At 34.1% G+C, this 13,453-nt stretch overlaps 1 protein-coding gene across 4 annotated transcripts in view; it reads left to right on the top strand.

Annotated features, from left to right (window-relative positions):
* LOC127868309 (uncharacterized) overlaps positions 1 to 13,453 on the top strand; it is a 44,723-nt gene that overhangs the window by 19,901 nt on the left and 11,369 nt on the right. Inside the window, exon 1 of one of the 4 annotated variants that reach the window (XM_052409947.1) lies at positions 6,865 to 7,290. The exons of 2 other annotated variants lie outside the window; for them this stretch is intronic. In XM_052409947.1, the coding sequence (XP_052265907.1) occupies positions 7,206 to 7,290 (85 nt within the window). In that variant the 5' untranslated portion in view covers positions 6,865 to 7,205. Of the gene's footprint in view, positions 1 to 6,864; positions 7,291 to 12,764; positions 13,261 to 13,453 lie in introns of those variants that run through there. One more of the 4 variants, XM_052409948.1, reaches the window with a different exon arrangement.

Raw genomic sequence — 13,453 nt, 5'->3', positions numbered from 1 at the left:
TGTTTGAAACGAATAAAAAACACAAATATTTATTTTATACCGTCCAACCATCGCACCCAAGAATCCCCCCCTCCCCCCCACCCGAATCCCCCCCCCCCCTAAATTATTATTATTTTTTTTAAGATCATCTCACAAATTACCACCACACCCTCACACTTTACCCCCCCCCCCCCCCCCCCCACACCCCCACCCCCCCCCCCCCCACCCCCACCCCCGAATATTTTTATTTGTTTTTTGCGTTTTTTTCGCATTTTTGGAAGATAATGTAATAAATTCCACACCCCCACACTATACACCCCTCTTCACTCCGCCCCTCCCTCCTTTGTGATTGAAAATGAGAGTCCCTTCACCTTTAAAAAGAAAATAGATGAGCGGTCTGCACCCGCTCGAGCAAATGTCATAGGATCTTCACCAAACTTCATGAAAATGTGTAAGGTCATAAGATATAGGTCAAGTTCGATAATCAGCCACATTGACCATGACACTCCTGAGTAACGGTCCTTGAATCATTGAAAAATTGAGTTTTTTCTCGTTTCCGCTCAATTACTCAAAAAATTGTCATCGGATCTTCACCAAACTTCATTAAAATTAGCAAGGCAATACAATCTAATATCTATAATCGGCCAAATTGACCAAGACACTCCTCAGTTACGGCCCTTGAATCATTGAAAAATTGAGTTTGTTCTCGTTTCCGCTCAATAACTGAAGCAATTGTCATCGGATCTTTACCAATCTTCATAAAAATGTGTAAGGCAATACAATCTAGGTTAAGTTTGATAATCAGGCACTTTTGAGTTATGGCTCTTGAATCATAAAAAAATTGTGTTTCCGCTCGAAAAATGCTCATAACTTACATGTATGTCGCTTCAGATGTAAATTTCATATTTGGTATGCATGTGTATATGGACAAGGCCTTTCATTACGCACACAAATTTTGACCCCTTTGACCTTGACCTTGAACTTAGGGTCCGCGTTTAGGTTTCAAAATCTGCATTTAGGTTTCGAAAAAGCGTTTTTTTTCGGGGCATATGTCTTCCGATGGAGACAGCTCTTGTTTACTGAAGCTAATTATTCCTAATGTTAACATTTATCAACTTAAAGCATTTAATAAAAAATATAAATACATGTCAAAATCTGTGAAAAGGTCCCTTTAAAATTCTAGAGGCAACATTTATCATCAGATCTTCATAAAACTTGGTCCGAAGATTTGTCCGAATGATATCTTGGCCAGAGCATTCAACAGTCCATTAAACAGTCTATCGCTGGGGCGCTAAAATTTTTGAATCTGAGTCTGCCGGGCGCTTGAAGTTTCCCTATCAGTGTACTTTTTATGCTCCCCAAAAATTTATTTTAGGGGGAGCATATTGTCGCCGCTTTGTCTGTCCGTGTGTGCGTCTGTCTGTCTGTCTGTCCGTCTGTGCAAAATTTTTGTCCGGGCTATTTCTCAGCAACTATTGACCGGAATTCAATAAACTTTATGGGAGCTTCACTACCAAGAGGAGATGTGCATATTATCAGTGGGTTCTGGTCCAATTATTTTTTCACAGAGTTATGGCCCTTTGACATTTTCTATTAAAAAAAATCTTGTCCCCCCCCCAACTACTGTGCTCTCAAGACGTTTCCTTTTATCTGAATATATAGTGCAATATTGTGACAAAAAAAACTTTGGGGAGCATCACCCGTCTCCGACAGTTTCTTGTTTGTAACTGCAACTAGCCACTCTGGTGATTGTGCAAGCGCATGTTTGCTAATAAATCTATTCGTGGTTATGTTATATAGTTTTGGGAACGATATTGGGCAAATTAACCAGATCGAATTATAATCCCGACTCCATCATGTTGCTTGGAATCTTAATTTTCTTTCAATTTTCCGTTGGTCATTGTAATTGAATATGAACAGTACAAGATGCTTACACATGTACATGTCTCAACAGGTGATTTACGTTACGCATGCGGGAATACCCTCGGCATGATTGAATGTCTATTTCATCAAATCCTTAAAAAGTCTTATGCGACTAAATAAATTTTATACTTCCAAGAAAATTGCAAAACGTTTGTGTTTATTAATTTTTCTTAGGTGGTAGAGTTTATGTTTGGAAGGTGTATTATATATTTGTAGATCTTATGAGATTTTAACATGTACATGTATGAAAGTTAGTAGTCATGCTAATGGTTAAAAGTTTGAAAAGTATATTGCAATAATGGTATTTAAATTTCATGTAAATTATCTACTGGTATACCTTATCAGTACTGATATGTTAACCACAATTTCAAAATGTTATCCTGAATATTTATGATATTGCGTGAAAAATGGTATGTACTTCCGATATTCACTAATTAATTCTGTCCAATTTCTGTTCCGGATTCTTCCATTGTTAGTCTGGACTTTTATGTCTACCAATGAATCTGTAGTCCTGCACGTTTATGACATTGTGAGAATTAGAAAACTGATAAAAAAACGCAGTCAGTTAAAAAAAAAATGGATCTCTGTTATTTAGAATAATTTAAAAGTAACTTGATATGGACTTCATTCAGCAAGATTTTTTGTAAACAATTTTTGGTATTCAAACATGATCTGCAGGTGCTTTAAGAGCGGAAAGCATAAATTATTTACACACCAGTGCATCTATTCTTGGTGTAACAAGAAGCTTAAACGCAATAATGTTTTATCTGACTAACATTTCAAGATCAGATCCTGCAGTTTCTGGCTCGTGTTTGGCGAGACATGCGGTTTGTGGACAAGCTAATGCAGGCAAAAGTAAGGTTATTAAACTGTAAATCATTTACCTTTCAAGCTTCAGCGATTCCTTGGTATGTGGGCTATTTAATTCTCAATTTTCAATTTGGCAGTCTCAATAGACACTAACATTCCGATCAGTGTATCATTGGTGAGTTTTGGCTTCTGTTTATGTGACTTAAAAAGATTTATGTGGCATATTTAACCCAATGTTATATTTCTATAACTCAGAGTAGTGTTATTTATGATTTGTATCTTTCATGATCATAAACGGAAAAGCAACCAGTGTGTTTTTTCATTCAAAATCAGGTCCGGTAATCGGCCCCATTCCCAATGGAAAAAAGTGTATACTTTTCCCAAATGGGAGCTAATGGAATGTTTCCACAATTTTTTTTTTTTTTTTTTTTTTTTTTTTTATATCTCAATATTTTGTTCAACTCCCATCCATATAAGTTCAACCTTAGTAAATATAATACAGTAATACTGAAAACACTTTTATTCTCAATTTTGACACATTTTTTAGCTAAACAACAACAACACTAATTTTGCCAATTTTAGTCAAGACACCGCAAATTTTCCCAATCCAAAGGGACCCGGCCCCATTCCCAAAATGGTTAAAAAAAAACACTGGCAATACAAAAATTTGTCTTAATTTTATAGGTATGAAGGATAATTTTTTTTTTGTATATTCACATATAAAATGGAGCCATCTGTTATAATTTCATAATTTATGTATTGCTTATGATAATGATAAGTTCAATTTAAATACAACAACAGCACTTTATGTGTCTTTCTAGAGTTTGTGTCAATTTAATGAATCAAAATGCTTACAGCTTTCTAAAGAGGGACAGTTTGTCCATGACTTCTTTATTATGCCCCCCTTCGAAGAAGAGGGGGTATATTGCTTTGCTCATGTCGGTCTGTCGGTCGGTCTGTCGGTCGGTCTGTCGGTCTGTCCGTCCACCAGGTGGGTGTCAGACGATAACTCAAGAACGCTTGGGCCTAGGATCATGAAACTTCATAGGTACATTGATCATGACTTGCGGATGACCCCTATTGATTTTGAGGTCACTAGGTCAAAGGTCAAGGTCATGGTGACCCGAAATAGTAAAATGGTTTTTGAATGATAACTCAAGAACACATACGCCTAGGATCATGAAACTTCATGGGTAGATTGATCATGACTCTCAGATGACCCCTATTGATTTTGAGGTCACTAGGTCAAAGGTCAAGGTCACGGTGACTCGAAATAGTAAAATGGTTTCCGGATGATAACTCAAGAATGCATACGCCTAGGATCATGAAACTTCATTGGTAGATTGATCATGACTCGCAGATGACCCCTATTGATTTTGAGGTCACTAGGTCAAAGGTCAAGGTCACGGTGACCCGAAATAGTAAAATGGTTTTCGGATGATAACTCAAGAATGCATATGCCAAAGATCATGAAACTTGATAGGTAGATTGATCATGACTGGCAGATGACCCCTATTGATTTTGAGGTCACAAGGTCAAAGGTCACGGTGACCCGAAATAGTAAAATGGTGTCCGGATGATAACTCAAGAATGCTTATGGCTAGGAGCATGAAACTTCATAGGTACATTGATCATGACTGGCAGATGACCCCTATTGATTTTCAGGTCACCAGGTCAAAGGTCAAGGTCACAGTGACAAAAAACATATTCACACAATGGCTCTCACTACAACGGAGAGCCCATATGGGGGGCATGCATGTTTTACAAATAGCCCTTGTTTCAGTCTTGTTTACAAGATCAGTGGAAATCATTTTTGATAAATTGGAACAAACAATAATGGTACCATTTTAGTTAAAAGATTGGTTTACATTAAAGTTTCAACACAAAATTGTAAAGGCAACCCTTTGTTAAAACAAAACTTAAAATATATTAAAACGAAATCCTTAGTGATCAAATACCTTCACCCTCTTTATGTCACCATTTGAATAAATTAATGCTATTATGGACCTTAAAACAGGTTTTAACTTTAATTCTGAAAGACAAATATTTGCGGAATGTTAATCAATGCACGCAATGTTCTAAATATGACATAAATAATTTGAGTATAATCCTACACGATACCCATTAACAATGTAAACCATTAATAGCATGGCATGATTCCATACCTTGGCAAAATAAACACCAATATATGCCATATATATGTATATATATTTTGCTGTCATAGTGTTGCAAAAAGTAATACATTATGAACAGTTTGTCAATCGTAAAATACAATTAATTCACCATAATTATGTATGCTATTGTCAATCAAATAGTTCCTAAATGCTCACGGTTCATATCTTTTATATAATTGTTGTTTATTCCATTGGCCATACATGCCATACGTCCCGGATTGTCCTGGACAGTCCCGGAAATGAAGAACGTGTCCCGCTGTCCCGGAAATCTGTCTAATGTCCCGGAATTTACAAAATCCAATATATACATGTACCTTATCTTAGGCTTAACTGCACCTCGATCTGTGTATATCTGCAGCGTCTCCATGACAATGCCTACCCGAATAGGCAGACTACGCTACGTGTCAAAATCGATCAATTAACAGGGGTCCTGTTATCAAATCGATTGTCTCACGTTCGCTGTCAAACCGAAAAGGTGGCATTGTTTAATGTGGTTGTTAATTGACTTTAATCGACAACGTCATTATTTCCCACTGCGTAAGGGCAAAGGATAGTTTTTCACACATCTGAAGTCCAACATCGCTGAGTAAAAAATTAAAAGCAGTTTATGTTCGCACGTTTAACCGACAAAGAAGTTGAGTAAAAAAGTAAGCATAAAAATGTTATTGTGATTGGTTGTATGTATTGTAAATTGATTTGAGTTGACGATCTAATGGTACTGTATTGTTGTATTTTTTATTATATAAATGTTATAAATGAATAAAGGCGTATCAACAACTACGCGTTACACACCGGTCTTAATCAATAACGCAGTGACGTCACCATCTATGTTTAGAACGATTACACTGAAAACACGAGGCTTGTATCTAGTAACGTTAGTAGTAATGTTTAATTTGACGTTAATAGATCAAGTGTTTTTCGGATAGACTTTCAAACTTTTGCAATTAACGATGCGAAACAAAACAAACGTACCAAAAATGCATATGTCTATAAATATCGCTACATTTTATACATGTCCCGGAAAATCGGCAAAAGTCCCGGTCAATTTAACTCAATGTCCCGGAATTGGTCTGAAAAATTATGGCATGTATGCCATTGGCATTCTCTCCTGGATCAAAGTTATTAAGGAGGGTAAAAAAAAACATATTCTTACTAAAAATTGTACTTTATTATCCCCCGCCATAGGGGGAGGGATATTGTTTTGGCGTTGTTCGTCCTTCCATCTTTCCGTCCGTACGTTCGGAGCCATATCTTGGAAGTGCTGTGGCGGATTTCATTGAAACTTGGTATGAGTATATATATGGATAAGAGGATAATCTGTTAATAACGGAGTTATGGCCCTTTGTATCTTGAAAAAATGCTTTTTTGAGTGTCAAATATAACATTTTGTGTCCAGAAGCATATTGGCGGGGGGGGGGGGGGGGGATATCAATTCAACGAATTGGCTTGTTACAATCTTGCTTCATGTTCTTTTATGTGCAAGCTCCAAGTATCGGTTGTCTTTTTTGTTGCAATTTTATTTCAGGAATTTATTGGATACACAATATGTCAATATTAGGCGTTAATTAACTTCACTATTGTTCAACATAGGAACAGTTTAAGGGCAGATAAACGGCCAATACATCATCAATACCATTATCATCAACACTATCTCACCTAATACCTTGTCCTTCACAGCAAATTACATTCACCTGTCACACAAGTATGTGAAAAATGTCCCAATCTGGCCTGCCAGGCAAAACGGCATGTAGATTATTGTTCATTGCCCCTACAGTTGAAATGACTTTTATTACAAACATATTTTTGGCTTTAGGGTATACAAACTTCACCACATATTTGGCAGACTTTCAATAAGTTTGTACCAAATAGACGATAGGAATGCTACAGTGTGCTGGGTATTGAAAAATGCAATACATTATAGATATAGCATAGATGTTCACTGCTATTTTAGAGGGTTTTTCGACTTCTCTATTCAGTCAGGTTTTCGCTTGTCGGAGGGGCTGGTGTTATTTTGTGTTTGAAAGATAATTATTGTGGGGATGCTTTTGTTTCGGAATAAATTGCTGTGAGAAGATTTGGATTTTATAAAGAAAGTTTTTTCTTACAGTTGTTATATAATTCACAGATTTCTAGCAGAAGAAATTGCATTGTTGAATATATAGGAAGAAAAAAGGAAAATTTATTATTTAAAGCCTTTTGTTCTTGTGAAGAGTTGGCTTTGATAAACTGCAAGATATCTGGAACTACTCCACAGTTTTTCACAAGTGCAGGACTTTATGTGAGAGTTTTCCACATCTGATGTGACTTGCAGTCGTAGACATGACGGTTGACGACGGAAACAAGTCCCCCACATATGCCAATACCAGCATGCTGGGAATAAATCTATTCAAAAATAGCAACTCAGGTACGGATTTGCATTAAAAATGAGAATGTTTATAAAAAAATGTGTAAGCAAATATATAAAAACTACATTTAATTGAAATTGTTTTGTAGAAAGATGGTGGTTTCAAACAGTTAATGTTAAAAATATATCTAGATTTAAGGCAATTAATATAATTTATATTCCTATCGTAATTATGTTTTTACACAATTTATTTATGTTGTCATTTTCAAGAATTGCCTAAGATTTTGTGGTCTAACCCACACCTTATATTTTTTTTACAGATATTAAATGTACAAACTTATATATCAAATGAAAACTTATTTATTATTTTAAATAAAACACTGTTCATGAAAACTGATTTTTTTCCCTGTCAAATGAGTGACATCAGCAAACTCAATTTGATTGCATTACCAAATATGCTGTTTCATACAATTAAGAGACATAAATTTTGACCAGGTTTTATTCAATGAATGTTTAATTTTGAATACTGTACTAAAGCTGAATGTAAAGTTAAATAATTTCTTTGAGTTGAATTGTGGATTATTATTTGATACTGAGAGATGCAGTGTGCTGTAGGATAAATAAAAAGCATGATTATTAGCATTAAAAGAAAAAGAAAATCTAGTGAATGATTAAGTTAAAAAGTTACTGGATTTTTTTATATTAAATTGATATAATGATATCTTTTAAATAAAAGAAAGAAAAAGAAAGAAACAACATTTAATGTCTTAAAAAATGCTTTATGTTTCATTTGCTAAAAATTACTTAAGGCAAATTGGAAAGTCTCATTATTTTATAATCATTTTGCGTTATTTACAAAATGCAGATGGTAACGCTAAAGGAAATTGAAAGCATATGATAAATTTTGCTTGTATTTGTGTGTACATTTATTCGCATAAAGTTTTGTTACTTAAGCAGAAGACAAATTTGTAATTCAGTGTAAATTAACCCATTCATAACCAATGTTTCAAAGAGGAAAATTACCATTAGCCAGGTACAGCCTGTATTTATGAAATGGAATGTGGCCACTTTTTGCCTGGGGCATTGCCATTATTTAATTACTGTTTGCTTTCATTCTGAATAATGTCACCACTATTGTTCCGCATGGTCGATTTTGATAAATGTGTACCGCTAGTTTTTTATGTTCTTATTGATAATAAATTGAGCAATTTAGTACCATTTATCTTGTTGAATTTCATCATTTCAATACACCCCTGGCAGTAAAGAGCAGACATTGGTATGCCAATAATTTTGCCTTTACGGCCTGAAGTAAATGTTAAATTGCTTGTTAGCCTATTTTAATGTGAATTGATAACCATAATCAGCACTATAACAGTTGGTATGGGGCTTTGTAATTTTAATATATTTTTTCATACTTTGTTAATGCTTTTTTATGGTGCTATTGTGTATTAGGTATATTATACAACATGATTAAAAATCACCATAAGGTGTGTCAGAAGAAAGTACAAATGTTTATAATGTCATTATATGTGTGGTAAAATATTAATCTTTAATAACAAAATAAACATATAATGAAACAATACTCTTCACTTAAAGTTACGTTTTAAAAAATGTGTATTTAAAGTTGTTTTTTTAGAATTCCATATCAGGCTTCAAGCAGAGATTTAAAAACATTTATTATATCCCAACAAAAAAGAGGACTGAAGTTATGAACATGGAAATAAAACATGTCTTCTGTTTTTCAACTATTTATGTGCAACAACAACCACAATTCAATACATTTATATTCATAACAAAGGAGAAGAATGGGTAGCTGTAATCTGTTTAATCTTTAGAAGATCCAAATCTCTAAAGATAAACATTAATGACAAAGAAAATTCCTTATGCATTCCAGCGGATAATTGTATTTACAATGTAACAAACATATGCCCATAATCAAGGTCTCAAGATCTTTTGCCACTGACCTGTGTGATGTTTTCTGTACAGACCCACATTCCTGGCAATCAGAATATAAGTGATGCAGCAAATAAAAGTTGTTTTTTGTTCTGCAATTAATCCCATTATGTGTGAAATTATCTCAGTGTGTTGTAATTGCTGATGAAAATAAGTGTGAATAACTGATAGTATGATGGGATTAACACACTTGATTAGCCTGTTACTTCTTTATATAAATATTTGATGAATTGGATTGGTTTTTTGTCTGGGGAATATTTATACTGGTGCTTTATCTCAGGGTCCCAATTATTATTGATTTTTTTCTGTGATGTTCTGACAGGTCCGAAAATGACAGGAAACATGTATGTGTCCGTTGGTATCATACCATGTAAGTTACCATAATTTGGAATATTTTTTTTAATACTTTTTGTTGCCACAAGTGTAAGTTTACAGTGGATTAAAGATAGTCTGAAGATTTGAGTGAATGATTGCTTCCTGTAATGTTGTCAAATCGATATGAAAATACTATTTTTCATCTTTTTGGAACAGATACACATAATTAAATAGTTCTTAGAAATCAGGTAGTGAAATACCACTTATGAAATAGAATCATATGATACAGCATTTATAAATTATCATCATTTTAAATAGACAATTTTATAAAGCATTACTAGTGATTCTGTTGTCTCATTTATTTATTTTAACAACATGTGCATCACTTAAATCCAGTATACAATGCTATTTGGTTTTTCACTGAGTCTGGATGGCTTGGTGGTTGTGACAATTTAGCCTTTGAATCCAAAGGACACTTGTTGGAGCCCTGCTAGAGACATTTTTATCCCCTGCCATTTAGGCAGAAGGATATAGTTTTGACATTGTCCTTCCGTCCATCCGTCTTTCTGTCACAAACTGTTTAGTTAAGGCGGAGAATATCTATTCCATGAATTTGCTTGTGTTTTTTTTCTTCTAAATTCCTTTTTTTTTATATAGTAATGATCTACAGTGTTTAAAATCCATCTATTTATGGCATTTACTGACACACTTAAAAATGTGTCAATCTTGAATTCTTCCTTAAAATGATTATGAGATTTAAATACTACTACGAATATCTCTTGAAACTCAATTTACCCTAAGTGGAGTACGCTACACTGTTTATCACTAACAAGTGAATGCTGTTTGCACAACGTATTTGTAAAATTCTGAACTAGGACCTTATGAAACACATTCTGATCTCTTTTACTGGTAATAATGGCAAAGGCCAGTTGTCCAAATATCATTGCTATCTCAAAACAATTGCTGCCAAAGAATGTTTCTCTCTTTGTTATCATGAATGGAACATCTTTCAGGAATGTTATCATCTGGTGATATCTAGTGATCAAACAATCCATAACCTGTGCAAACAGAAAATGTGCCAAATTATCACCTTAGTGTAATCACCTTGTAAATAAGAGTCACACATGGTCCTATGCTTTATGACTGCAGGCTCAAATTCCTAAGGTTGGGAATTTCACACCTTTTGTGAGGTGCTTTTGAGGGTCTTATATATTTGGGAGGGGGTGGGAGAGGGGTGCTGTGTCTGCTTATGAGGTCGATAGTTTTAGTGAAGACCATTTTGTGGCTGAAATTCATTCTCTTGTCAATGTTGACATGAATGTTTCATTGAGTGGTAATTGCTTTTATACTTTCATTTTTGGAATTGTTCGTGATAGATTCACAATTTAATAGCATTTTCTTTCATTGTTCACTTTTTGGAACATATTTGCAGCTTACAAATAATGACCTACACTGTTATTTTTATTCCCACTGACATTCTTCGGAGAGCAATACTGTTCTGTTTGTTTTAACAAGTGGAGGTTATGTCAATGCTACAGCAAGGAATTTATAATAGCATCTTTAAAAAAAATATCAGAATTTTACTGCAACAATTATGTTGGGCTTAACCGATTCCTGTTTCATAATGTGAATATCTAGGTAATAATAAGCACACTTGCAATGATTCATATTGGGAATAACTATGTAATAAGCACTCTTTCAATTTCTGGATACTTCTTCTAATGGGAGATTGATGTGTCTGGCTTACATATGCTGGAGAATCTTGCATTCCAGAGTGCTTAAGAGCATAGTGCAATTGCTTGCTTAGTCATGCTGAACGAATTTAAGAATTTCAGGTAGTTATTGTAGCCATAAATCATCATTACTGGTACTTATAGAAGGAGTTATCAACTTAACGTTTTTGAATTTTGCAATTTTGTAACTGCTTTCATTCCTATAAACTTTATTATGGTGTAACAAGTCTTGAGTACCAATAAAAGTGAGCGAAAAATGCCATGATAAACCCTTTCTGATAAGAATGCATAGCCTTCACTTTTGTATATGTGGCATTCAATAAACATCCAAAATACAAAAAAGCAAAGTAAAAGTTTTACACCAGCAAAATCTTTTTTTTTCATATAAATAAAAAAAGAAAAAAAATATATCTGGTTGAGTTGGTGTTTTTTGGACGACACTTTTTAATTCTCTGCTTGTCGGAGTATGTCAAGTCATTCATTGAACATGTTTTTACCCACTGTTGAAAGCAGAATTTATGTCTGAGAGTGAACATTCCAAATCCTATTCCTTTCAATGCATTATAAGTAGGTGAACATAATTTTTTTATATGAACGGCTGTACAACATTCTTTCCTTATTTATGTGCATACAAGAGAGTTAATCACCTAAACCTAACAACATATTTGCAATAGAATATGCATATTTTATAGCAGGTCCACGCTATGAAGTGGTGTAAAATGATCGTAAATTGAGACGCTAAATCCCCACTCATACATTCCAGGCTTCGTTTGTAGAGATAAGAAAATTAGACCCTGCCAAGGGAGCTAGCTGTCTTTGTACTTTGTACCAAAATTTTTTTCGCCAATGTCTGCAGACAGATTTATTTGTATGATGTCAAAGATCTTAAGTGTATAGCAGCACAGAAAATACTATCTGTTACATGCTTACAAGAAATTACTTAATTAAACATGTACATTTATCAAACAGCATCACTGTTATAGTGTGTTTATGGTTCACCAAATGCTTTTACCAGTATATGATTCTGTCAGTATTCTGATTATTTAAGTGATGTTTGTTTATTACCAACCAGTATTTCATTTTCCTTATTGGCTTAAAAAAATAAGATATCTAGGTATAATTATATAAATTAACCAAAGCAGTTTGTTTTCTTCATGTGACTTGTTAGCACAGTTAAGGAATTGTGTGCTCCAGAATGTGTGACATTTCAATGCATGGCAGACATGGAAATGTTTGTCTTAACTTTTGATATTTGTCACAAAAGATTGATAAACCGTATGAGCAATGTCAACAATTAAACCCAGATAGCCGCATATATTGCTCGAAATGGGCCTATCACCGTTATATCTATACATAGATAGGCTGCTATTGCACTAAGTATTTAAATGATTTTCAAGTATTAAGTCCTGTTTACTTAAACATTGCACCCTACTGAGATGGCATGCTACCAACGCATTCCAGAGTTATCAGACCATGCAAGGTTTAACGTTACAAGTATGCTGTATTTCAAAACATGCCTAGCGCGGTTTACAAGTCCGGTCACTCGGCACAATGAAAATAGCGATCTGAAATCAAATATGTATTGGCACTGGTACAGAACAGGCGGTTTTTAATGGACGATATGTAATTCAGTAGTTGTGAATCTCAAATATTTACGTGACGTCAATGGTACTAAGTGATTTTTTGTTGTCACCCCTTCATAAGAGCATGAAATAGAGGCACTGTTTTTGTTCTATTCAGAGTTTGGATTGAAGTGTTGGCGACATTGTTACAGATTTGTGGATAAATCTTGTGTATCCTGCACCAGAATGCCTTTAAAGGAGATTAACAAAATAGCACAGTGGATTATCAGTGTATTTCAAGATTAAAACTGTGATAATCCGAGAGATAATTTTAAAATTAGTAACGAGCGTTTAGTGTTTGGAGTTAGTACAGATTGTTGATAGTGTCATTTGGTTTTGGTGAAGAATGGTGTTGGATGTTTATACGACTGAAATTGGAATAAATAACTTGGAAATGATTCTTAGTGGTAGGGAATATTATATTGTTTTTGTTGAATTCTTTGTGATACAAAAACTTTGTTATATCGTAAAACAACATAAAAAAAGAGTTGTTTAATGGTATTTGTAATTGTTTTAAAATTTCATGTCAAACAATATGGTATATTTGTCAATGGAGATGAAAAAGTTGCTTGTGTTTTATAACACTTAGCTCTTTGTTTG

The sequence above is a fragment of the Dreissena polymorpha genome, chromosome 2, assembly GCF_020536995.1.
Source record: "Dreissena polymorpha isolate Duluth1 chromosome 2, UMN_Dpol_1.0, whole genome shotgun sequence".
Taxonomy (NCBI): Eukaryota; Metazoa; Mollusca; class Bivalvia; order Myida; family Dreissenidae; genus Dreissena; species Dreissena polymorpha.
This window is presented reverse-complemented; position numbering and strand designations above follow the sequence as displayed.